The sequence below is a fragment of the Lactuca serriola genome, chromosome 2 (genome assembly GCF_051521515.1).
Source record: "Lactuca serriola cultivar US96UC23 chromosome 2, Lser_US96UC23_V15, whole genome shotgun sequence".
Classification (NCBI taxonomy): domain Eukaryota; kingdom Viridiplantae; phylum Streptophyta; class Magnoliopsida; order Asterales; family Asteraceae; genus Lactuca; species Lactuca serriola.
Window position 1 is genome coordinate 217,416,503 of NC_136409.1, and position 26,863 is coordinate 217,443,365.

General features: G+C 34.4%; 3 protein-coding genes and 1 pseudogene across 12 annotated transcripts; 1 reads left to right on the forward strand and 3 right to left on the reverse strand.

Annotated features, from left to right (window-relative positions):
- Positions 1 to 4,913: 4,913 nt before the first annotated feature.
- LOC145088547 (translation initiation factor) lies at positions 4,914 to 8,132 on the forward strand. Of its 8 annotated transcripts, none has more exons than XM_079026919.1 (9): positions 4,914 to 5,320; positions 5,464 to 5,531; positions 5,709 to 5,889; positions 5,984 to 6,174; positions 6,789 to 7,127; positions 7,237 to 7,286; positions 7,378 to 7,440; positions 7,534 to 7,666; positions 7,829 to 8,132. In XM_079026919.1, the coding sequence occupies exons 4-9, from the start codon at positions 6,057 to 6,059 to the stop codon at positions 7,843 to 7,845; spliced, it is 720 nt and encodes a 239-aa protein (XP_078883045.1). In that variant the 5' UTR covers positions 4,914 to 5,320; positions 5,464 to 5,531; positions 5,709 to 5,889; positions 5,984 to 6,056; the 3' UTR covers positions 7,846 to 8,132. The 8 variants fall into 8 exon arrangements, with proteins under 8 accessions (XP_078883045.1, XP_078883044.1, XP_078883046.1 ...); XM_079026918.1 differs by having other exon boundaries at positions 5,805 to 5,889; XM_079026920.1 differs by having other exon boundaries at positions 4,914 to 5,266.
- A 470-nt stretch (positions 8,133 to 8,602) lies between these two features.
- On the reverse strand, positions 8,603 to 12,887 carry LOC145090066 (putative LRR receptor-like serine/threonine-protein kinase At3g47570; annotated as a pseudogene).
- A 2,446-nt stretch (positions 12,888 to 15,333) lies between these two features.
- LOC145088546 (receptor kinase-like protein Xa21) lies at positions 15,334 to 18,524 on the reverse strand. Of its 2 annotated transcripts, none has more exons than XM_079026917.1 (2): positions 15,890 to 18,524; positions 15,334 to 15,812 (listed from the first exon to the last, which is right to left on the reverse strand). In XM_079026917.1, exons 1-2 carry the CDS (start codon positions 18,504 to 18,506, stop codon positions 15,442 to 15,444), a joined length of 2,988 nt encoding a protein of 995 aa, XP_078883043.1. In that variant the 5' UTR covers positions 18,507 to 18,524; the 3' UTR covers positions 15,334 to 15,441. The 2 variants fall into 2 exon arrangements, with proteins under 2 accessions (XP_078883043.1, XP_078883042.1); XM_079026916.1 differs by having other exon boundaries at positions 15,699 to 15,809; positions 15,880 to 18,524.
- Positions 18,525 to 20,151: 1,627 nt separating this feature from the next.
- On the reverse strand, positions 20,152 to 24,389 carry LOC145088549 (uncharacterized). Of its 2 annotated transcripts, XM_079026927.1 has the most exons (3): positions 21,620 to 24,389; positions 21,163 to 21,537; positions 20,152 to 20,419 (listed from the first exon to the last, which is right to left on the reverse strand). In XM_079026927.1, exons 1-2 carry the CDS (start codon positions 24,252 to 24,254, stop codon positions 21,170 to 21,172), a joined length of 3,003 nt encoding a protein of 1,000 aa, XP_078883053.1. In that variant the 5' UTR covers positions 24,255 to 24,389; the 3' UTR covers positions 20,152 to 20,419; positions 21,163 to 21,169. The 2 variants fall into 2 exon arrangements, with proteins under 2 accessions (XP_078883053.1, XP_078883052.1); XM_079026926.1 differs by lacking the exon at positions 20,152 to 20,419 and having other exon boundaries at positions 20,943 to 21,537; positions 21,620 to 24,388.
- Positions 24,390 to 26,863: the final 2,474 nt, after the last annotated feature.

The window sequence follows — 26,863 nt, forward strand, 5'->3', positions numbered from 1 at the left end:
TAATTTCTAAGGCGCAATTTTATTACATTAAGAAATCTATTTTCTTAGTTTTAAAATTGATGACTAAGTTTTGGTGTCATGATTTGTTGAAAATAAAATTTGATGAAAATGAATTTATATGTGAATCATATGTGATTCACATGTAAATTATATCTGAATTACATGTGATTCACATGTAAATTACAAATGAGTTACATGTGATTCACATGTAAATCACATATGAATTACATGTGATTCACATGTAAATTACAAATAAATTACATGTGATTCACATGTAAATCACATATGAATTATGTGATTCATTTGTGATTTCACATATAAATCACAAGTAAATCACGTATGAATTACATGTGATTCACATGTAAATTACAAATGAATTACATGTGATTCACATGTAAATCACAAGTGAATAACATATGAATTACATGTGATTCACATGTAAATTACAAGTGAATCACATATAAATAGAGTTTATATGAAAACATGCATTTTGTGTGAGTGTTCTTCGTTATTTTTATTTTATTTTATAGTGAATTTCACACTTGAATCTTAAAAGATACAATCACATGTGAATATCACATTATATAATCACATATGAATCTTGCATGATGTGACAACCCGAAGTTCGTTCCGTCGTCGTAACCCGGATTCCGTCAATAAAGTCGTTACGTCCCAATTTTTCCGTTAACTTTGTTTTAAATTAATTTAATTGCGACTTCAATTTAAATTTCATAAGTGTCGGGATACATATTAAAACATTAAAATATTTTCTAATTTCATTTAGAAAATATTTAGTTTCATCTAAGTCGTAGTTAGTATCGGGTAGAATTCCACCGTGTCCCAAACTTTGAGCATATATAAAGTTGAGAGAGCCTCATTTGAAGCCTTTTCCACTCTCTCTACTTTCTCTCTCTAAAACTAGAAATCAAGCCAAAATCATCCAAATCAAGCTCCAAATCATCAAGGTAACTATCCTAGCTCCTAGTATAACACCTTTGGTCGTCAAATTCGTGAATTATATGAGAAATATGACCATTAGCATGAGTTTACGGTCCTAGAACATCCCTAGGCCGTGAACTCACATAAAAGGGGTTTTTGGGCCATAAAACCCTTCCAAGCCTCATTTGGAGCTTAGATATGACTAAGGGACTTATTTGCATGGACTTAGAACACCTTTAACTCTTCATGTGGGGCATAAGCATGAGTTTACGGCCCAAGCACATGCTTGGACCGTAAACACCTATTCAAGGGGAGTAAACTCATTTTAAGGTGTTAGTTTGCCCCTAAACACCTCCAACAAGCTTCCATGAGAGTTTAGAACCTTAAAATCCTTCAATAAATGCACCAAATCATACACAAATGGGACAAACTTGAGTTTACAGCCCAAGAACATTATTGGACCGGAAACTCATCTCCTTAGACCTTAAACTCCTTTTTAGGTGTTAAAATGCCACTTACACACCTCATAAGCCTTAGAATGAAGTCTAGAAGCAACCACAAACAAGATAAGGGCCTTAAACATGCTAGAACAACCCCCATAGGAGCTTACGGCCGTAAACCCCCCAAGAATGGGTTCTTAGGCCGTAAACTCCTAAATCATGGTCAAATGGTGCTTTAAACTCATTCCATGGCTTGTAGAATTAGCTAGAAACACTTGTAAAGGCCTATGACCACCAAAACATCAAAGAATTGAGTGTGGGGGAGTTTACGGCCGTAAACTCCTAGTTTATTTCCGTAAACTCCATTAAATGGTCCATATGTGAGTTTAATCCATTCCAATGCCCTAGATTTGATCCTAGCTAACTTTCCCAAGTGATATAAGGCCATTTAGCATCATAGAGCACCCACCATGAGTTTACGACCGTAAACTCATGGGGAGAGGGTCATTAGGGTCGTAAACCCTCTTATGAGTTTAGTCTTGAGGAGTAAACTCCATATCCAAGCCTTATACGTCCTTAGATGTCACCCGGGTCACTCCAAACACTTATTTTGAAGTGTTTTCGCGTCTTGGAGTGTATGATCTTGTCTAATTAGTGATTCAAAGTCTAATTAGATACAATTGTGTATCATTTCATATTACATAGGAACCTTACGTGCTATCAAGCCCCGATCTGACACTTAGCATTCTAGACTACACGTTCTTCGACTGGTGAGTTCATACCCCTACACCTTTTTCCGTGTTTTTCAATGTTTTCAGGGGGGAATACAAGCAAAACAATAAATGTTTTCAAAACCTAAAACTGATGTATTTCTATAAATATCTGGCTAACTTTTATATATCTCTACCCCTTATGTATTATGTTGAGCATAAGGGATGTTTTATCGATTATAACTACATGGATTTCAGTAAAGGAAACAATCAAACTGATCAAATTATTATGGGAATAATTTGGGATCTTCAGTTCTTGTTTTATGAATTCGGATTTCAAGTAATGTTAATAGATAAACTATGTCTGATTCAGTTTATCTCTGTTTATTGTAAAATATTATGCTAGATAGTTTCTTTGTATTAAACTGTTCTTACCGTATTATGTTCCAAAGTGATTAGTATGTTTGATATCGTCCGAGAACACCGTGAATAATTTAGTACTAGCTTGTGAGATTCGTCGTTACCCTTTGGGTTATCAGTAAATCCTCCCCGGAAGTGTAACCAGAGTCTCCTGGAGGGAGAGCGTGAAATTTGTGAATAGATCTATTCGGGACTGACAATCCCACACCTAAACTGCTAGCTATAGTTAGGCAGGCACGCCTGGGGTGACAAATTCTGGATATCGTCTGACGTCTGACGAACGTCAGGAGGTCTCGGTGTCGCATCAGCATTGTTACCCGACTCACAATACGTATTAATATAAATTTATTCACGAATTTGATTTTATATCTATTATTTATCTATAGTTCTTGTATCTAGTAAAGGATGGTAGTCCCATGGTTTTCAATCTATATCTAGTACGGGATGGTAGTCCCATGGTTTTCAATCTATATCTATCTATAGTTTCGCGTATATCAAACTATCTTATATCTAGTACGGGAGAGTATTCCCATGGTTTTCAATCTATATCTAGTACATGATGGTAGTCCCATGGTTTTCAAATCTATATCTATCTTTAGTTTCACGTATATCAAACTATCTTATATTTAGTACGGGATGATATTCCCATGACTTTCAATCAATAGTTTTCGTGTATTAAGGCTATCTTATATCTAGTGCAGGATAGTAATCCCATGATTTACAATATATAGTTTTACGTATTAAACTATACAATGTTACATTTAACGGAAATTCAGAATTTTAACTAAACTTTACTTTTAGGAAAATAAGGGTTTTTCCTGGGACAACTGAATTGTTCTTAACTAGATCGAGTAACCAAATGGATAACTTAACTATACTTATAAGAAAATATGAAATTTTCTTGGATAACAAACTTTTCGGAGAACCAAAGGAAACTTATACATTTTCAGAAAACAAACATCTTATGAACTCACCAGTTTTATGCTGATTTTCAAACTGCTTGTATTCTCAGGTCCACGTTAGACAGGTACCCAACAATCCTTTTGGCGAAGACGGAGTGCGTAGAAGACACGTCTTTACTTTTGTTCATATGATATGTATATGTATAACACATGTAACTCTTTGTTTTCAAACAAATGTAAATGAATCTATGTAATGTAAAGTTTTGTGTTTACTGTTCTTGCTATGTACATTGGTTGCGATATACATGATGTCCTCTGCCCCGGAGCGTTTCCGCCTTCGATTTCAGGGTGTGACACATGATATACACATATGCATTTTTACGAGTGTTATTGCATTAATCAAATTTTTTAAAATTATCTTATAGATTTGGAAGTATTTGTGGAAAATATTGAAGATGTGAAAAATGATAAATTGAAGAAAATATGAAGATATTGACACGAAAACATGAAGACTCTTTGAAATTTTGTAACATTTTTGGTTTTTTATATTTTATTTTGTATCAAACAAAATATTGTACTGTTGTGTTTATAGATTAGTAAATAATTTTTTTTTTATGAATTAGTTACGAATATTATAATATAAAAATATGAATATATACACATACACTTGAAAAAATATGAATATATACACCTAAAAGGCTAAAACGTTAACTTTTTTTGGTTATTAAAACTATAGTTTTTTTTTAATAATAAATATTCAGTTTTTAATTTAAAAGTTTATAGGTTTTTAAATATTTACTGTTTTTTTAAATTGCATATTAAAAAAAAGTATTTGTTTTTTCATTTTTTTTAAAATTCATGTTTTCTAAAAAAATTTCAAAAACCTACAATTTTAAAGAAAATCAAAAACTAATATTTAAAAAAAAAAATCTGAAAATTTGATTTGTTATGTTAATTTTTAGACATTTTTATTAATATTTAAAAAACTCAAAAAAATAAACATTAAATGAGATTGGTAAATCTAACGTTCCACCTTTAGTTTTCGGGAAACTATGAGATCTAACGCTCCACCTTTTGCATTTTAAAAATGTTTTTTCTTATCTACAAAATAAGTGGCTAGAATTGCGTCTCACGGTCTCACAAAATTAGACCGTCTCACATTATATATATATATATATATATATATATATATATATATATATATATATATATATATATATATATGTTCAGGTTCATTTGAGACAATTCTAATTTTGTGAGACCGTGAGACCAAATTTAAAAATAATTTTAAAATGCAAAAAAAATAAAAAATAAAAAATACGTCTCACGGTCTCAAAAAATTAAGCCGTCTCACATGAACCTAACTATATATATATATATATATATATATATATATATATATATATATATATATATATATATATTTATTTATTTATTTATTTATTTATTTCTTACATAAATTTATAGATAATGTAATTGAAGAAATATCACATGAACAAAAATAAAATTGGTCAGTCATTTTCCCTTTCTAAATCGAAACTAGGGTTTGCTGAAAAGAGGGTATCAGGCGCGATTCTCATTCAACATTTCAAAATTTCAATCGAGTCCAAGATACACACATATATCCTCCATCGTCACCGGTAACTCTCTATCTCTCTCAGTCAAATACGAAGACGTGGCCATACCTCTGGCGCCGATCTCTCACAGTCGCATCCGCTCCATAATTCGTCTCTCTCTGCTCACAGTCGCACCATCTCTTTCTCTTTCCACTCCGGCGGACAGCTGCAGGCGGGCGGCGACCTTTTGCTCCTCCGTGCATCTGAACTCCATCCGTCACTCACGCACAAGAAACCCGGTTAGAGTCCGATTTTGTTCAGATCAGTTTTACACTTTGGCTTCCATGTTTTAGGTATTCTCTCGTTCCACTGTGGTTGTGTTACTGTGTGTTAATATTTAATTGCTAGCTGTTTGCGTGTTTGATCAGCTGGGTTCATCGATTTGCTTTGTTTGTTTCGGTTAGTTTGAGTTTCGTTTCAATGTGGGTTGTTACAGGGATGTTGTTAACTAAATTTGAGCGGTGGACATTACTTATAAGGAAGAAGTATCAAATGCAACTAAATGTGAGCTTCTATATCTGATTGTGGATTGTGATAGGCAATATCATCATTTATATCACTCTTCCAGTTATTCTCTCTGCTCTTTTTCAAGTTATATATATTGCTTTATACCGTGAATACTCTTCTCCTGTAGACCAATGTTCCCCACATCTTGAACCAAATGAACTTCTTTGAATGTAGGTTCGCTCATGAATGTGGATTGTGATGGACCAAAAAGCTATATTGATCATTTCCTATTTTCTAAAATACATATTGATGGATCAAATAATCTTGCAGAATTCAAAAACCAATCCCCTGTAGAACCCCAGATTATTGGCGCTCAACTACTTCCTATGTTCTTAATGAATCTTTAGAGCCCTAGGTAAGTGTCCTGTCTTATCTTTTGTTCTTATTCTTCCAATTTGTTTTCCTTTAAATCTCAATTCTGTGTTACTGATGTTCAATTTCTGGCACAGAGGTGCACTGAGTTATAATTCTGGTGTTGAAGTTCAATTGAGTCGTATTTTGAGCAACTTTTCTGCATTTGTGATGCCTAAACGGAAGGCGAAAAAGGCAAAACAGCCTGATTTATCTCATGTGAATAATACTGTGTGCGACATTGATGCAAATCGGCTTCTGCAAGAAAAAGCTTCTATTGACCAAGAAGGTATATGCTTTGTTATCTTCTAATGATTTGGTGATCCTATTCTATTTCTACCAAGGAAATCTCTTGATCATGTTTGGTCAAAGTCAAACTTGTTCTGGATGGCTTAGAATCTTAGATTAGATTGCCAACAGTATCATTTTGTCGATCTTTCTTACAGCAGACACTCTAAGTATCGAGCACCAGTGGCTGTTTGAAAATTAGTTACTGTATTTTGACTTTTTGGAGTCTAAATTTGTAATCTTTAACATATGAACTTGATATGTAGCTATCTGTCTTGTGCTGGAATCAATAAAGTCAGTAGCTTGGAGTATTTTTAGAGCACTACATTAGCCATTATCGATTATGTTATCAACTACTTACATTATTCATGTCAAAATTATATCATGCCATTTTTGTTGTTAACTTCAAGTTTTGGTCTGGATTCTTGGAGTGATGGTCTGTTCCTTGTTAGCAGTACCTTCATTTTTTTTTCTCAAATCAATGATCTTTTGTTTTAGATCAAAACAAACCTGCTACTTGTAGATTTTGTTATGCTACTCTTAAGAAGAAAAATACTATAATTTACTTCAACATTTCATTAGTGTAAGGGAAGTATTGCTTCGTGGTCTTATCAGTTGAACCTCAACGTGCTGCAATCAGGACGATTAGGGATGTGGAGATTGAGAGGTTACTTACTGCTTTGCGGTTGATGAAATCCAATATAAGAGAGGAACAGCTTCAGACTCCATTACTTGAATATTTTGAAGGAAATCTCCCAAACTTAACTGTGTCAAGAACTGAGAAAGATGGACCAATTGAAGTTAAATGGAAAGATAAAGGTGATGATTTGTCCATGAACACAGGTGATGGAGGAAACATGATCACTTCATTTTTACAGCATATGTCCATGGCTTATCCTGACTGCTCTACTGCAATGCCATCTGTTGGTGGCTCTGAGTTTTTAAGTAAAAATGGTAAGCTGTGTATGTATGCAATAAGGGTTTCAATTTTCATTTTGCATTTATGGCTTTATTTACATTTTATAAACAGTTGAATCAATGGTTTTGTTTATCTTGGTGGCAGGGAAAATGAGCAGCTTCATTGGCACTGATAATCTTCAAATCAAGGATTTTGTATGTTGTTATTTATGCATTTTGATATGAGAAAAGTTTTCTCATTATTTTTATGTTATTGGGTGTTTTTCTTATTTGGTTCATGTTTTAGGTTCTAGAGGAGCCATCAGAAACTCATATTCTTGGCTTTGAAGAATCTATGCAAACTCCTGGGGTATATAATATATTACTTTTTAATGTATCATTGTTATATGGATTTTACTTTTTATAATTTATATATTTATTTTTGGAGGTGTTATGGTTGCAGGTGACGAGTCAAAGGTTGTCTGTTGGTGCGACACCTAAAACTTTAAGGCTTCCAAAACAGGGTGAGATGCTTCTGTCTGTTCATGGTTCACCCCTTGGTGTTTTCAAGGAAAACAACATGGATGCAATACATGGTAACCAAATTTCTAAATATTCTCCTCTTTTTCCTGTACATTAACATTTAATGTACCCATATATAGCTTACCAGATTAAGTTCTATGTGCAATAAGTCCATTAACTAAAAAATGAACTACTCATTTGCTTAATTTTGTTTGATGATTTGATATCATATGCAGAGACAGAGGAAGAATGAGTTGTTTCCTACAAACTACTCATTTTTGAGGGAACTTTTCAAATCCACTCAGTTTTAGTACAAACAGGTATCACTTTGCGTCTAGGTGTTTTTAGGGTTCCTCATTTAGAAATTTCTATAATGCATGATCTCATTGTATAAAAAATGTATCTCAAATTATATGGCTATTTACTTCATCAGCTGCTTGTAACTTGTTTATCATTCTGTCTAAATGTACAAGGCTTTTTTACGTGCACAAACAGATGTTAATGAACATGATTCATGAATTAAGGTTTATTGTTTAGAAAGTTCCTTAGACAAAATTGAGAGAATGGTGTAAAATTGAATATGATCAAACGAGAAGCACATGGAAAATTGTGAAAGACTTAGATATCATAAAACCTAATATTTGTCAAGGAGGGCTGACATCACTTCACACTACATCTTATGTAAGTATAATCGGTGAAGGTGGGCAACCACTTCTTCACGTTGCCATTTGAGTTTGTCTCTACTTTCCATCATAATGAAAAGTATTAAACCAAGAAATGGGTTTTATATATTTTTCAAAGTTTCAGTATTTGCAGTTTGTCCCACAATTCATTTTTTACATGTACCTCAAAGCGTTAACTTTTCCTTAGAAACGATTGCCATATTTTATAAATTAATTCTAATTATTTTACATTTGATACCCATCAAAATCCAAGATTCATCAAATACTCAAATACATCCATATTTAATGATTAACAACCAAAATATCGACTAACATGGCACCTCAAATTTACTGAAGTATATTCATAATATGTTGCAACTTATGGGCAACATTTTTGATATTCATCTGTTGTTGTGGGGACTCCATGGAGCATGATACTCCAAGTTTAACAGTTGAAGACAAGTATTCCTCTATTTTCTTTGCATTGCTAATGTATATTTCCTAGCAATAACATCCTCTTGAAGAAACTTAAGAAGATCATCATCAATAACATCGGTTACATTGGCCGACAAGGCCATGTCTGCAAACTTACGAAGGGTAAGACCTTCGTTAAAGATGGCATCTTTCGGCCTTTTCCCAGTCATCACCTCCAACAATAGTTTTCTGAAACTGTGGACATCTCCACTACTTGTCATCTCACTCTCAATGCCATACTCTGCAACTTATAACCAATCACTTTAGAAAAAATGTATCACCATAAATAAGTATAGGGATAATGTCATAAAACCCTTAAGTTTAACAGGAAATATCAGTTTTACCCTTCGACAAATTTTGGTTCTTTTATGCCGCAAACTTGTCATTTTTATGTCGGTTTTGCCTTTTTTTACCTGTAATAGCAGGTTTCCAGGTCACCCTGAATTATTTTTTGCGAAAAAACCCTTAAGTTTCCAAATATTTTGCAAAAAAACACTTAAAATTATAAACATATAATATATATATATATATATATATATATATATATATATATATATATATATATATATTCAATATTTGATAACACTAGATAGTTTTTAAAAATTTAAATGTCAAAAGTTTATATCAAACTAATATAAGTTTTTACTGGACTTATATTATAAAATCAAAACTGAAACATATTTTTAGCTTTACGTACAATAAATTTTATATTGGTAAACTAGGTAGCTTTTTTAAAATTTAAATATAAAGAGTTTATATCGAACAAATATAAAATTTACCGTATGTAAAGCTAAAAATATGTTTTAGTTTTAGTTTCATAATATAAATACAATTATATTAGTTTGATATAAACTTTGACAATTAATTTTTTAAAAACCATTTTGTTTTATCAAATTTTGAATATATATTTATATTTTATACTTTTATAATCTTAAGGGTTTTTCTACAAAAAATAATTTATGGTAACCCGGAAACCTGTAATTATAGGTAAAAAGGGCAAAACCGACAAAAAAATGACAAGTTTGCGGCATAAATGAACCAAAAATCTGTCGAAGGGTAAACCGATATTTTCTATCAAACTTAAGGCTTTTTATGACATTATCCAATAAGTATAAGCATCTAGGAATACATGAACTTTACCTGGAAGTGCATACCCGATTGTTCCTCTAATGCCACTTGTACCTTTTTTGTTTGAATTTGTTTCAAGAAATCGTGTTAACCAAAGTCTCCAACATGGGCCACCATATCATCATCCAATAGAATGTTGCTAGGCTTCAGGTCATAGTGATCCATAAACAGTGATTGTGGAGATAATCTAGTATAGATGCAACATCGATGATAAAATTTAGTCTTTGAAGAAGGTTGAGTTTGGATTTACTTGCACTTGAATGCAACCAATCACATAAACTTCCATTAGGCATGAACTCGTATACCAAAGCTTTAAAGTCATTGCCTTGGACATCAAGACTTGAACATGAAGTTATTATCTTCAACAGATTCCGGTGTCGAACACTCTACCATGCTTCACACTCTGCTATAAAGCTTTTGTGAGCACCTCGGTTTTGAAGATGTTGAACTTTGACCGCAACAATGTATCATCATGATCAAGGACTCCTTTGTAAAAAGAGCTGAACCCACCCTCACCAATCAAATTGTCTTTGGAGAATCCATTGGCATCCTTGAGAAGTTGACTGTATGATACTTTCATGAATAGTTCGTCCCTCGATGATGATCGAGAAGGCTGGCCTTTTTTTCTTACACCAAGCATACACTAAACACAATACAGTAAAAAGTGTGGTTGCAATCAGAATGACTATTATGAACATAGGAACCCTTTTCTTATGTTTCCGTGTCTCCTTGCGTTTGGGTAACCCAAGTTTAGCCAAGCCACCACAAAGCCTATTGTTTCCCAAAACAGAGAATGCACTTGCATTGGCAAAGGGAAAATGACTTAAAAGCCCAACAAAGTTTTCAAACCATTCAAAAAATCCCAATCATGTTTTGTCTGTTCAAAAAAAACCCAACGAACTTAACTTTTTGTCTAAAAAGTCCAACAAAGTTCCAAACCGTTCAAAAAATCCCAATTTTGTTTTGTTTAAGTTCATTGGGTTTTTTTTAAACAGTCAAAACATGATTGAAGTTTTTTAAACATTTTTGAAACTTTGTTGGTCTAACAAGTTATTATCCCGATACGGTAATAAGCCACGTCATCTATTTTTCTTATTTGACTTTCAGGAAAATGTAACTTAGTTGGGCTTTTTAGACAAAATGTTAAGTTCGTTGGGTTTTTTTTGGACAGACAAAACATGATTGAGGTTTTTTGAACAGTTTGGAAACTTCGTTGGGTTTTTAAGTCATTTTCCCCATTGGCAAACACTGAATCATCGGTACTTCATCCTCAAAACCCTTAAAAGACAGGTTTACATATTCTAATAAGATCAACCGTTCAAAGAATTGAGGAATTTGGCCCGACAAATTATTATGAGAGAGATTGAGTGTTGAAATTCATCTCATGGAGATTAATGAAGATAGTGTGGTGCCTTTAAATAAGTTGCCTGTGAAGGATAAGAATACAAGGCTAGTGCAACCACCAATGCTACTAGGAATTTCACCTGACAAAATATTATCACATAAATCTAGATAACTCAACAACTTTAGTTCACCAACCTCTATTGGAAGCGACCCAAACAGGTTGTTTTGAGAAAGATTTAATATATAAATAAATAAATATAAAATAGTAGAAACATACTCCGATGAAGGTCTAATGTTAGCAACACAAGAATAAGGTTTTAAGTCTACCCACAAGAAAAATAACCCAAATAAAAATAACACAAAAACGCATATATTATAAGCAAGCTCATATTTGTATTCAAATATACATATTTCAATATTCAAACATTGAAGTGTCTAAGGTGCCACAAAATTTGTATCTAACTAACTCAAAGGCGTTAGGCGAGTAAAGCATACCTTTTTTGTTTTGGGTTTCATCAAAGTTGGATTGTTAGTGATGAGCACTAGGGAAACAACGATCAGGTTAACAGAAACCGAACACGGATGTAGTGGTTGTGAATATAGATTGTATATAAAAGAACAAGAAATTTAGTGTGATATTAGGTAGGATTTTCATAGCTGAGGAAGATAGGAAATTTTTATTTTTTCTTGGAAGTTTTTTGAAACTAAATCAATGAAACGTTTTTTCGAGAAAAACAAATCATAACAAGGGAGCACTCAAAAGTCAACAACAAATATAATAGAAAGCAATTGGTACTTGCTACTTAGAGCATCCACAATAGGGAGTTTAATGTAAGAGTTGAATGAGGTATTATGCCTACTTGTCATTCAATGAATACAACTCCATTATTGTGAAATGCCACCTTGGCATTCAATGGCCATTGAACTCTTCAATGGGACAAAGGAAAATCTTTAAATCTTTAAATAAATATTTTTTAATATGTTCCATTGAATTTGTAGAGTTTAATGCATTGTGGGATAAAAATGAATAGAGTTGTATGAAATAGTGAATGATGATGTGACACTCCATTGAACTTTATAGAGTTCAATGCATTGTGGATGCCCTTAACAGAAAGAAATATGGTTCCAGTGTAGAAACAAAACATATCCAAAGGAAATGAAAGAAAAATAGTTTCAACCACATCACATTTATTATTTAGATGAAGAAAAACACAAAACTTTCTCGTTCATGATTGTGCCTCCTCTCTTTCTATTGAAGCCGCCAAATCCTAACTACTAATCAACAACACCTACCATGAGCCACAAATCTGTATCCACTAAGGGAGTTTTCAAAGCCTTGTTGTGATTCCCTCCTGACTTTGGTTGAGGGCTGCTAGTCCTAGCTTGCACAGGAATAGGATTTGTGTGTTCCTCCAATCTTGGACTGATCCTCAAATTCCCTACTAGTTTTCCTTTGGAGTTGAGGAGTTGAATCGTAGTGGTATGAGGTAGAGGGTCCACTATGTCAATCCTCCCATGGCCATAGACATTGCCCAACATGTCTTCCAGCTCAAACAACAAATATTCCCCAGCTTCTATGGCCAAATTGTACTCAAATGAAAATGTGTCCTCCCATGCACCTCGGGTTAATTATCCAAGATCTGCTTGGCGTACCTCGTGTAATGTTGTTGAGTTTTTCTGGCTCCATCGCATCTGTACACTACGACAACTGGCTTGATTCTGAAAATCCTGTTGATAAGGCTGAGTATGCGACACGAGTGGATGGTGCAGATCAGAGTCTTGGATGTAGCAGCCATCTATCTACACCAAAATTCAAATTCAGGCGTTAATTCATGAATACAAACACCAATGGAAACGTAAACAAATCCATAACTTAACCAACAAAAAAAGATCCAAGAGGAACTCGAAAACTATACATTGAAATAACATCAAAACCTAAATTCACGGATTACGTTTCAAAATAAAACCTATTTTCATCGCATAGGTAAATTGCTCTATCGATGTTAATCCCTAAGTCGACTGATCGTGTCGAGATCACAGAACGCAAATGCTATCTAAACGGGAAAAATAAATCATGTAAACGAATAACCAAATCCTTCAACATCAAACAGTGACATCTAGTTCCCGTGTTTAATTAAATGGCATAACTATGGTAATTAGGAACTTTGTGTCATTAAATGTTCAAAAGGTCATAACTACCATCATCAATATATGATAATCTGTCGTGATGAAATAAATTCCTGAACTTATGAATTTTTTATAATACAAAAATTGGAAGTAAAATCTTTTACTTGTGTGCAGTAAAAGAAAAATACGTTTGTTCGTAATATGTTTGCTTCTACAGTTTGAGAGTTAAAAACTATTGTTTTGGCGGGTGATTCGTTTTATGCTACTGGTAGGAAATCTAAAAAAAAGGATACCACAGTGTACTGCATAACGTGTGTATAAGGTTTGCGTGTTTAAGAGGAAATCAAAGAAAAGCAATTGATCGGTTCCTTCCAAATCAAAGCAGCAAAATTAATATAACTCTAAGACTATACAAAGTAAAAAATTACATGGAATGCAGGAGTAATTAATGGAGAAAACCTATAGGCTATACGTTGATGCAAGAAGATACAAAAATCCATGAAATTCATCAACTCATACAAGAAGATATAAAGAAAGAAGAAGAAAAAGAACAAACAAGGGAGAAAGGGAAAGTTTAAGGAGTACGATGATGATGGAGGCTACGTTTTTTTTTTTTAAAATAATAAGGTTGAGGCTTGAGGGTATATGTCTCATCTCTGTACTATATATAATAAGAGCCCAACTTTTTTAAAAGCGCGTACAGCGCGTGAACGAGGCTTAAAGAAAGACACGGCAAGGCTCTTTCACCGAAACAGGGACACGTTTCCACCGCCACACCAGTTGGGATACCTTCCAGAAAGAAATTGATGACTTGATTTTCTCTTAATCTAATCAGTTGCACCTCTCCTTCTCCTTTCTGTGTTCATCTATCTCTCTGTTATAGGAAACAAATAGATGGGAAGACGACGAAGGTTGAATCAAGTAAAAAATATTTCTCGTTTGATCTCCAATCAACAATTCCGAAGTTTGAGTTATTTTGCCTTAGTTTTCCCTGATTAGCCTCAACGCTTTGATTCAGTAATTTCTTTTTGGAAGCGATTCTCATTGACGAACATTCATGCTATGTTTCTCTGTTACAAGGCTAAAGGAAAATTTCTCATCCCCAATTTCTCCATATTTTCTATCATCTGGTTTGTATCCTCCCCTTTCCACCCTGAATATTTCTTGATAATGTTTTTATCTAGATTGCTTTTGATGAGGATTCAATGAATATTTCTTTATAAACAATTGTGATAGCAACAGTAGTTATACATATTACGGGATAAATGGTTTTTTTCTTTTTGAGGTTTTTGGAGAATAGATATATGGTCAATTTCATCCTGTAATCACATATCGATTTTCTTTTGTATCTTTTATAACTCTATGATATCAATTCAGTCAGGTATTGGCTGGAATCATGTATTACTCTTGCGAATCTGTTGTTGTCCACCTGTTTGTGAAAATGTTTCTTTCAACCAAATCATCCCTAAGAAATTTTCTTGAATGCTTATCTTTGATTAGTATTTTTCCTTCATCTTTCTCTATTAAGTCGTTCTTTCTGTATTAAGTAACAAGACAACACCCACATATATATACCCATTAATTAAGTCCATTAAGTAAAATGAAACAACTTAATTTGCTTAGTTTTGTTTCATTTGATGATTCGATATGTAGAGACAGAGGAAGAATGATCTGTTTCCTTCAAATTGCTCATTTCTGCAAAAGGGAACTTTTCAAATTTACCCACTTCTACTACAAACAGGTATTACTTTGTGTGTAGGTGTTTTTAGGGTTCCTCGTTTAAAAATTTCTTTATTGCAATTCATTGTATTAAAAATGTATCTCAAAATCATATGACTACTTACTCGATCAGCTGCTTGTTTACCATTTCATGATTTTCGTCTAAATGTACATGGCTTTTTTGCATAGATGATGTAACATGAATTAAGGTTTTTTCTTTTAGAAAGTTGCATAGACAAATTTGAGAGAATGATGAAAAATTTAATATGCTCAAATGACAAGTACATGCAAAAATTGTGAAAGAATTAGATATCATAAAATCTAGTATTTGTCAAGATCTGACATCACTTGGTACTCTTAACAACCAGAATATTGACTAACATAGCACCTCAAATTTATTTAAACATATCCAGAATTTGTTGCAACTCATGGACAACATTTTCAATATTCATCCTTTGCACGGGAGAATCCACAGAGCAAGATACTCCAATTTTGACAGTTAAAGCCAAACATTCCTCTATTTTCTTTGCCTTTTCTTCCGTACATTGTGTAGCAATAGCCTCCTTTTGAAGAAAATTTAGAAGGTCATTGTCAAGAACATCGGTTACATGGTCCGGCAAAGACATTTGTGCAAACTTATGAAGGGCAAGGCCTTCGTTAAAGATGTTGTCTGTGGGTCTCTTCCCTGTCATCACCTCCAACAATAGTATTCCAAAACTGTAGACATCTCCACTACTTGTCATCTCACTCCCCACACCATACTCTGCAACTTATAAGCAATTACTTTAGGAAATGGCAATATTTAAATAAATATATAGACGCATTAACTTTACCCGGAGGTGTGTAGTGTGTACCCAATCGTTCCTCTAATGCCACTTGTGTTGTTTTTGTTTGAATTTGCTCCAAGAAATCGAGCTAAACCAAAGTCTCCAACATGGGCCACCATATCATCATCAAGCAGAATGTTGCTAGGCTTCAAGTCACAGTGAACGATGGTTGGCAGGCAATGATTGTGAAGATAATCAAGTGCAGATGCAACATCAAGGAGGATTTTTATTCTTTGAAGAAGGTTGAGCCTGGAATCACTTGCACTTGAGTGCAACCAATCATGTAAACTCCCATTGGGCATGAACTCGTATACCAAAGCTTTGAAGTCATTTCCATGGTAGTCAACACTTGAACATGAAGTTATAATCTTAACCAGATTCTGGTGTCGAATACTCCGCCACACTTCACACTCTGCTATAAAGCTTTTGTGAGCACCTTGGTTTTGAAGATGAAGAACTTTGACTGCAACAAATCTATCACAATGATCAAGTATTCCTTTATAAACAGAGCTGAAACCACCTTTGCCAATCAAATTGGCTTTTGAGAAGCCGTTGGTAGCTTTGAGAAGTTGACTATATGATACTCTCATGAATCGTTCGTGTGTTGATGATTCGGAGGGTTGGCCCTTGCTTTTCTTACACCAGATACATACAAAACATATTGTGGTGAAAAGTGTGGATGCAATCAGAATGACTATTATGAACAAAGGAAACCTTCTTTTGTGTTTCCATGTCTCATTACATTTGGGTAACCCAAGTTCAGCCAAGCCACCACAAAGCTTACCATTCCCCAAAATTGAGAGGGCACTTACATTGGCAAAGACACCTAGCATTGGTACATGCCCCTCAAAATCATTAAAGGATAGGTCTAGATATTCTAATAAGATAAATCGTTCCAAAAATCCAGGAATTTGGCCCGATAAATTATTATGAGAAAGATCAAGTGTCGAAACTCCTCTCATAGAAGTTAATGAGGATGGCATGGTGCCTTGAAATAAGTTGCCTTTGAGGTATAAGAATGAAAGGCTTGTGCAACCACCAAGGCTACTTGGAATGTCACCTGATAAATTATTATTAGACAGATCTAGATAAGTCAACATCTTGAGTTGGCCAACCTCAGTTGGAAGTGACCCGGACAGGTTGTTTTGAGAGAGATCTAATGCTATGGTTAGGGATGAAAGTTGAAGAAGTTTTTTAGGTATTCCACCGCTGAGTTTATTATCATAAAGGCGTAACTCCAATAGACGATGACAATTTCCCAGGCTTGATGGAATATGCCCTTCCAATCTATTGGAGCTTATAGTGAGTGTAATCAACAACAATAAGTTCCCGATGGCATCTGGAATTGGCCCTGACAATTGGTTATCATCTAGATGAGCTATTTGTAGCATTTGAAGCTGACCAAGGGCGCAGGGGATTTTTCCTGTGAATCGGTTTCTTGATAAACCTAAACCGGTCAGGCCAACTAGATTACCTATACTTGAAGGGAGGTTTCCATAAAATTGATTTTCTTGTATAATAAAAAAACTGAGGTTATCAGAAAGATTACCAATTGAGGTGGGCAGCACTCCTTTAAATTTGCAATTACGAAGATCTAAACGCTTTAATCTACTGCAATTTCTCAAAGTATCAATAAACTTCATATCATCAGCTTCTCCGAATCCGTAGGTGTTATCACCAATGTTTATCTGATAGATATCTTTTAGTTTTGAAAAGTCGATTCTCAACTTCCCACTAAAACTGTTGCCACGCACTTCAAGAAATTCTAATTTAGAACAATTAGATATCGATGGTGGAAGAGGTCCGGTTAGTTGGTTATCCTGTAACTGAAAGTACCGAAGATGAGGGAGCATTTCACCTAAGGCCGAGGGAAGACTACCGGTAAGCTGATTATCACGAAAGGAAAGTTCAGTTAGGAGTGAGAGGTTAAAAATGGAATGAGGGATGGTTCCAGATAAGCTACAAAGACCAAGGTATAATGTTGTTAAGCTTTTCCAATGGCCTAAGGTGTGTGGAATGTTCCCACCCAATGGATTGGTTGCAGCATTGAACAATTCGATTGATGTTAGATTTCCCAAGCCAGGCGGTATTCCACCGGTTAGCTTGTTGTACTCAAGTAAAAGATAAGTAAGTTTGGAGAGGAAACCGATCCCTTTAGGTATGCTTCCAACTAGGTTGTTATTATTAAGTCTAAGATCTTCAAGGTTAGAACAATGGGACATGTTAGTTGGAATGACCCCATTGAATTTGTTAGAGCCAAGATAGAGGAAACGTAGCCTGGAGAGACGACCGAGTTCATGAGGGATGCTTCCTTGAAAGCTGTTGTTCGTGAGAGAAATCAGATGAAGGAAGCTGAGGTTCCCAACATGAGGAGACAAGGAGCCTTCTAGGCCTTGTGACTTTAGTAGTAGAGCAGTGACTCTTCTGTGGCGCTTCCCACATATAACACCACTCCAATCACAGAAATGAAAGGAAGTGTTCCATGAGCTTAGAGCTTCTTCATTCCTGATCATAGACTTGAACTTCAACAACGCCTGATAATCGGTCTCGTTACCACCATCAAAAGCAGCAATGGTGGCGAAAATCAGAAATATAACAAGATTAGAAAAGAGGAAAGCAATTAGAGAGTTCATTTTGGAATTTGGAAGAGAAATTAGTTGTTGTCGTTTAAATTTATATTCACTTCTTGCGTTGTTATTGTTAATGTACGTGACATGCAAATAGTGAAATAAATGTCATCCACAAATTCCTTCTCATCTTTACCATGACATTGAGGACCCTAATCGTCAAATAATGCATGCTTTTTGAAATCTGAAAATCTATGATAATGCTTGCTTCCGGTTGAAATCTCAAAAAAGCTATGGCACTGCTTGTTTTATGTTGGAATCATACCTGTGATAATGCTTGCTTTATGTTGAAATCCTAGATATGATAGTGCTTGCTTTTTGAAGTGATGACTCTGTCTATTTGCTTTCATTTCCTTTTGAAAACGAGGAAATGGAAATCACATTTTGTTTGAGTATATATGTTGAGATTTTTAGCCATCTTTGATCTTTTTGATCCGTTAATTATGGTGAGAATGTTATGTAAGTGAGCTCTAAAGAAAAAAAAAAGCAGTACTCCATGATGTCTCTAACAAAATATGATAATTCTTAATTTCTTTTATAAACTACATCATCACAGCTGTCATAAAAATATACAAAATTGGATACTAAACAGTATTCTCATTAATACTTGAAGGACTAAATCAAATCCAAACAAATAGCGATACAGCCAATCAACCATTAACCAAGTTAATATGGCAACAAACTACAAGTAATTAAAGCATCATGCTGCCAATCGTCACCCATTCAACAGTTACTGTTAGGACAACAGTAAATAAGCAACTACAAATTAAAGAATAATACTGCCAACGAGATATTACAAAAGAGAAATTAAATATCCTCTTACCTTTTGTTCATGCCAATCCTCCTACCCATTTAAATGATGACATGTGTAACATTTAATGAAATTCAATGATATTTTTGGATACCTCAATTAATTAGATCAAGATTGGAATTGGATATCTGATATCTCAATTCCTAAATTGATAGTTGAAGTCCAAAATAGAAAAAACCTACATACTACAAATAAAATTAGTCAACCTTATATATATATATATATATATATATATATATATATATATATATATATATATATATATATATATATATATATATATATATATGGTCCTGAGCATAAGCTCTATTCATATGTTACTCAGTTCATTATTAGGGGCTAATAGGGATTACTGATAAGCTTTGTGTATATGTTACTCTGTCCTTTAATATCGTCAATTGTTATTGTATTGGATGTCCAATGTTGAAACCAAAGTACCGAACCAATCCAATATCAATTAGATCGGTTCGATTGGGCATAGGTAACTGAAATGGGTCGGTTGGCAATACCCAATAACCAATATTGATTGGATGATTCGATCGGATCGGTTGTATAAAAAACTTTGGGTATCCACCGATGAACAACTCTAGTAATCGCCTTTTGTTTATACTCACCTAACATTTACGTCTTCGACAGTGAAGTTGGCTTAGATTAAATATTGCCAAAAGTATCATTTTGTCGATTTTTCTTATTGTTTGATCTAGCAGACACTCTAATTACTCAGCACCAGAGGGCATTCCAAAGTTAGATACTGTATTTTGCCTTTTAGAGTCAAAATTTGTAATGGTAAACATATGAACTTGACATGTAGCTATATGCCATGTACAAGAGTTAGCTTGAGTATTTTTGGGACACTATGTTAATTTGTTTTATAAAAACATAAAGCTTCTACTGTTATGATCTCCAAACCCTATAGATGAATACAAACTTGCTACTTGTATACTAATCTTAAGAAGAAGAATATAATTTGCTTCAATATTCCATTAGTTTGATAGTAATATTGCTTCTTGCTTTTATTCAGTTGACCCCCAGCATGCTAGCAGCAATCAGAATGATTAGAGATGTGGATACTCCATTACTTCAATATTTTGAGGGAAATCTTCCACACCTAACCATGTCAAGAACCAAGAAAGATGGATCAATTGAAGTTAAAAGGGAAGATAAAGATAGTGATTTGTCCATGAAACACAGCTGATGGAGGAAACATGAATGCAATACATGGTAATTAAGCAAATTTCTAAATATTCTCGTCTTTTTCCTGTACAATTGGTACATAACTTTCAATATACCCATATATAACTTACCGGATTAAGTTCTATGTACATTAAGTCCATTAACTTAATATGGAACAACACCTAAGACTGTCGATTACCATTTGCTTAGCTTTGTTTCATTTGAAGATTCGATATGCAGAGACAGAGGAAGAATGAACTGTTTCCTTCAGATTACTCATTTCTGCAAAAGGGAACTTTTCAAATTTATCCGGTTTTACAACAAACGGGTATTACTATGTGTCTAGATGTATTTAGGGTTCCTCGTTTATAATTTTCTATAATGAAATTAAATGTATTAAAAATGTATCTCAAGTTATATATGACTACTTACTTGATCAAATGCTTGCATGTTAATCATTTCGTCTAAATGTACAAGGCTTTTTTGCATAGATGGTGATGAACATGGATCAAGGTTTTCTCAGACACAATTGAGAGAATGATGAAAAATTGAATATGATCAAATGAGAAGTACATGGAAAATTGTGAACCAATTAGGTATCATAAAATCTAATATTTGTCAAGGAGGTCTGACATCACTTTATACTCTTAATAACCAAAATATTGATTAACATGGCACCTCAAGTTTATTGAAGAATATCCAGAATTTGTTGCAACTCATGGACAACATTTTTGATATTTGGCCTTTGTGGTGGGGACTCCATGGAGCATGATACTCCAAGCTTGACTGTTGAAGACAAACATTCTTTTATTTTCTTTGCATATTCTAACGTAGATTGTGTAGCAATAGCATCATCTTGAAGAAAATTCAGAAGATCATCATCAATAACATCAATTACATGGTCTGGCAAGGCCATGTGTGTAACTTTATGAAGGCTGAGGCCTTCATTAAAGATGTTGTCCGTTGGCCTCTTCCCTGTCATCACCTCCAACAATAGTATTCCAAAACTGTAGACATCCCCACTACTTGTCATCTCGCTCCCAACACCATACTCTGCAACTTATAAGCAATTACTTTAGAAAAAGAAGGTAACACTATAAATAAATATGAGCATGTGGGAATAAATGGACTTTACCTGGAGGTGTGTACCCAATCGTTCCTCTAATGCCACTTGTGCTGTTTTGGTTTGAATTTGTTCCAAGAAATCGTGCTAAACCAAAGTCTCCAACATGGGCCACCATATCATCATCAAGTAGAATGTTGCTAGGCTTCAGGTCACAGTGAATGATGGTTGGCAGACAATGATTGTGAAGATAATCAAGTGCAGATGCGGCATCAAGGAGGATTTTTATTCTTTGAAGAAGGTTGAGTCTGGATGTACTTGCACTTGAATGCAACCAATCATGTAAACTCCCATTGGGCATGAACTCATATACCAAAGCTTTGAAATCATTTCCATGGTAGTCAACACTCGAACATGAAGTTATTATCTTCAACAGATTCCGGTGTCGAATACTCCGCCATACTTCACACTCCGCTATAAAGCTTTTGTGAGCACCTCGATTTTGAAGATGAAGAACTTTGATCACAATAAATCTATCACCATGATCAAGTATTCCTTTGTATACAGAACTGAACCCACCCTCACCAATCAAATTGGCTTTGGAGAAGCCGTTGGTAGCTTTCAGAAGTTGACCGTATGATACTTTGATGAATTGTTCGGACCTCGATGGTGATCGAGAAGGTTGGCACTTCCTTTTCTTACACCAAACATACACTAAACACAATACAATAAAAAGTGTGGATACAATTAGAATGACTACTACCAACTCAAGAACCCTTTTTTTATGTTTCTGTGTGATCTCCTTGCATTTGGGTAACCCAAGTTCAGCCAAGCCACCACAAAGCCTACTGTTTCCCAAAACAGAGAATGCACTTGCATTGGCAAACACTAATAGCACTGGTACTTCACCCTCAAAATCATTAAATGATAGGTTTACATATTCTAATAACTTCAACCGTTCCAAAAATCTAGGAATTTGGCCCGATAAATTATTATGAGAAAGATCAAGTGTTGAAACTCCTCTCATAGAAGTTAATGAGGATGGTATGGTGCCTTGAAATAAGTTGCCTTTGAGGGATAAGAATGAAAGGCTTGTGCAACCACCAAGGCTACTAGGAATGTGACCTGTTAAATTGTTATCAGATAAATCTAGAGAAGTTAACATCTTGAGGTCGCCAACCTCTGTTGGAAGTGACCCAAACAGATTGTTTTGAGAAAGATCTAATCTTATGGTCAAAGATGAAAGTTGAAGAAGTTGTTTAGGTATTGTGCCACTGAGTTGATTGTTGTCAAGGAGCAAATCCAATAGATGATGACAATTTCCCATGCTTGATGGAATATGCCATTCCAGTCTGTTGAAAGATAACCAAAGCTTAGACAATAAAGATATGTTCCCGATAGCATCTGGAATCGGCCCTGAAAATTGGTTTATAGATAGTACAGCAACTTGTAGCTTTTGAAGCTGACCAATGGTGGAGGGGATTTTTCCTGTGAATTGGTTATCTGCTAAAACCAAACTGGTCAAGCCAACAAGATTACCTATACTTGAAGGGAGGTTTCCATATATATCATTTCTTCCTAAATTTAGAAGGCTGAGTTGATCAGAAAGATTACCGATTGATGTGGGTAGCACTCCTTGAAACTTGCAATTATAAAGCTGCAAAACCTTTAATTTGCTGCAATTTGTCATAGTATCAATAAACTTCATATCATCAGCCCCTTTGAATCTGTAGACGTTATTACCAAAGTTTAAGAAATATATGTCTTTCAGTTTTGCAAAATCAATTGCCAACTTTCCCCTAAAATTGTTGTTATTCACTTCAAGAAGTTGTAATTTTGAAGAATTAGATATCGAGGGTGGAAGAGGTCCGGTCAGTTGGTTATCCCGCAGTTGGAGGAACTCAAGATTCGGGAGCATTGCACCTATGGCTGAGGGAAGACTACCAGTAAGTTGATTCTCACCCAAGGAAAAATAAGTTACGAGTGAGAGGTTAAAAATGGAATGAGGGATGGTTCCAGACAAGTTACAAGCACCAAGCTGAAGCACTGTTAAGCTTTTCCAATTTCCTAAGGTGTCTGGAATGCTCCCACCCAACGGATTTCTGGAAACAGAGAAGGATATCATCGATGTTATATTCCCCAAGAAAGCTGGAATTCCACCTGTTAACTTATTATCATAAACTCTAAACAAAGTAAGTTTGGAGAGGAAACTGATCTCTTTGGGTATGCTTCCAACTAGCTTGTTGTGATGAAGGCGAAGCCTTTCCATATCAGAACACCCAGACAAGTTAGTTGGAATGACTCCGTTGAATTTGTTAAAGCGAAGATAGAGGAAACGAAGCCTGAATAGACGACCCAATTCATGAGGGATGGTTCCTTGAAAGCTGTTGTTGGTGAGAGAAAACATGCGAAGGAAGCTTAGGTTCCCTACATGAGGAGACAAGGAGCCTTGTAGGCCTTGTGAGATCAGTACTAGACCAATGACTCTTCTGTGCTTCTTCCCACATATAACACCGCTCCAATCACAAAAATGGAATGAAGCGTTCCATGAGCTTAGAGCTTCATTTGGATCATGGGTGATCATCGACTTGAACCTCAACAACGCTTTGTAATCGGTCTCATTACCACCAACCGAAGCAGAGATGGTGGTGGTAACCAGAAATATACCCATACTATAAGAAAAGAGGAAAGCAATTAGAGAGTTCATTTTTGGAAATTGGAAGAGCAATTGTTGGCGTTTAAATTTATCTTCAGTTCTTGCATGTTAATGTACTTGACATGCACAAATAGTGAAATGAATGTCATCCACAAATTCCTTATCAACTTTGACCATGACATTGAGGACCCTATTCCTCAAATAATGCTTGCTGCCGGTAGAAATCTGAAAAAGCTGACACTGCGTGTTGTATGTTGAAATCATAGCTTTGATAATGGAATGGTTGCTTTATGTTGAAATCATAGATATGATAATTCTTGCTTTTTAAAGCGATCGTGACTCTGTCTATTTGCTTTCATCATTTTCCTTTTAGAAGCAAGGAAATGGAAATCACATTTTGTTTGAATTTAGATGTTGGAATTTTAAGCCGTCTTTGATCTTTTTATTTGTTAATTATGGTGAGTATATATTATATGTTATATATAAGTCGTTTTAATTAGAGTAATTGAATATCTTCCCATTTTTCTATCAATTTGAAATGATGAAAAATATATTAAAATATTATTAATCTTATTCAAATACTATGTGTAAGACCCGTATATTACACAGATTGATTTAAAAAAGATTAAACATTAAAGTGTAAATAAAAAATATTTTTTAATATACAACATTAAATTAAGAAAGGAAGAAATGTATTTATTGCAATTTAATATCACACATATATATATATATATATATATATATATATATATATATATATATATATATATATAATATTTAATACTTTACAAATATAAGTATATGACTTTAATTTTAAAAATTGAAAAAACAAAAAATTGACAAGTGGATAATATTTATTTCAAAAATACCACAAAATGACAAATGTTAAAACTCACGAGAGATTGACATGTGACAAAAAACCTTTATTTATTAAGGAGGATGACACATGTCACAATTTCATATGGGTAAAGAAAAATTTAAAATTTTTCTGTGCATACAACATTTTTTTGTTATCTTTGTTCGTACTACATTTTTTTTAATCTTTGTTCATACAACATTTTTTTAACCCTTTCAATTTTTTTAAGCTGCACATTTTGCACATTTCCTAGGAGCCTTGTGTCACCAAAGTGTTACCAAAACTGTCAAAAAGGTATGGTACTGAGAAATTTCTCGAAAACATATTTCCTAGAAAATTCTCCGGAAAAACATTTCCTAAGAAATTCCTCATAAAAATATATTATAGGAAACTTCTCGAAAAAATATAGCCTTGGAAATGCCTTAGGACTTCCAACAAAAGATATCTCCTCAGAAGTTTCCATGGAAATCCGTCACAAAAAGTTACATAGGAGGGTTTTTCCTACGCAAAACTTTTCCTCGTTATTTTTTCGGAAAACAACGGTTTCCTAGGAATTAATGAGGAAACAGTCCCTCGGAAAAGACACGTTTTTTTAGTAGTGTGTACATGCAAACTTTATCCACAGTACAGTTAAGTTAACACAACAAGAATAGAAGCATGCCCAAGGGCAACTATAAGAAAGAACCAATCAAATTAAAAATAACTAAAACTAGTATAAATTTTAGAATGAACTACATAAAACATTCATGTTGTTTATGTATTTTGTTTTTGGATATGATTTTGATATTTAACACTTAGGATTGTTTGATATGCTTCTTATTAGGTCTGGTAAAAGGCTGAATCTGACTTGGTTTGGTAACACTTAGATTTTGTAAGATATCACACTTAAAAGACCTTTGACTTAGTACTAACTTCTCTGATATGTCTCTTACTCGGTCAGATTCAAGACCGGACCGTTAAACCTTGACTCAATCTGACTCAATAAACAATTGTAACACCTTGTTTTGAGTCGTTTCGTAATTCGGGTCCGTAACCTAAAGATCAAGTATCATAAGGCTTTAGGCTTTGGGAAAGAGAGGTTTAGACCCATTTGGATGTGGGTCATGTAGATTATGTGATCCAAGAGTTCGGTTTGTGCTTTGGAGTCAAAGGGTAAAATGGAAAAAAGTAGTGTTTCAGACATCTTTTATGAATTATAGATTTTAGTTCGATGTGTTTGAAGTCAAAAGTAATTATATAGGGTTGTAGAGCTCCTCAATACCTTTCCGTGGATATAAAGATTGTCGAAATCGGAGTTGAAACGAGGAAATTATGACTGCTTGAAGTTAGGATGATTTTTGGGTTAGCCACGTACACCAGGTGTACGGAGAGTACATTGGGCGTGCTAGGGCATCCCTAGTACACTGAGTGTACCAGTAGTACACTGGGCGTATGCGATCAGTGCCCAAACCCTATTTCGTGGTTTGAGCCCTATTTAAGCTCCTTAACTTCCCCAAACTCATTCCATTCTCGGCCTCCACCTCTCCAACACCCTCTCTTGAAACCCTAACCCTAGTTTGAGCCTTGTGAACAAAAAGAAGGTGTTTTAAATCTTTGGAGTGTTCTTGGTGCACCTTGAAGAAAAAGGAACTCATTGAAGAAGCGTTGGTTGCATTGGAGCTTGTAGATCTAGACCTTGTCACCTTGATCTTTCTTTTGGAGGTATAAAGTTTGAATGTTAACGATGAAAGTGTTAGATCTAGGTAGTTTTGGATGTTATGAGAACTTGGTCACTTTAAGTGCATAGAGTTTAGATCTTGAAAGT

Coding starts and splice junctions, on each gene's coding strand:
- LOC145088547 (XM_079026919.1), top strand. CDS start 6,057: ATGCCTAAACGGAAGGCGAAAAAGGCAAAACAGCCTGATTTATCTCAT. Junction 7,287..7,377: donor ATCTTCAAATCAAGGATTTT/GTATGTTGTTAT, acceptor TTCATGTTTTAG/GTTCTAGAGGAGCCATCAGA. Junction 7,441..7,533: donor AATCTATGCAAACTCCTGGG/GTATATAATATA, acceptor TTATGGTTGCAG/GTGACGAGTCAAAGGTTGTC.
- LOC145088546 (XM_079026917.1), bottom strand. CDS start 18,506: ATGAACTCTCTAATTGCTTTCCTCTTTTCTAATCTTGTTATATTTCTG. Junction 15,813..15,889: donor AACGATTGGGTACACACTAC/ACACCTCCGGGT, acceptor GCTTATAAGTTG/CAGAGTATGGTGTGGGGAGT.
- LOC145088549 (XM_079026927.1), bottom strand. CDS start 24,254: ATGAACTCTCTAATTGCTTTCCTCTTTTCTTATAGTATGGGTATATTT. Junction 21,538..21,619: donor GATTGGGTACACACCTCCAG/GTAAAGTCCATT, acceptor TATAAGTTGCAG/AGTATGGTGTTGGGAGCGAG.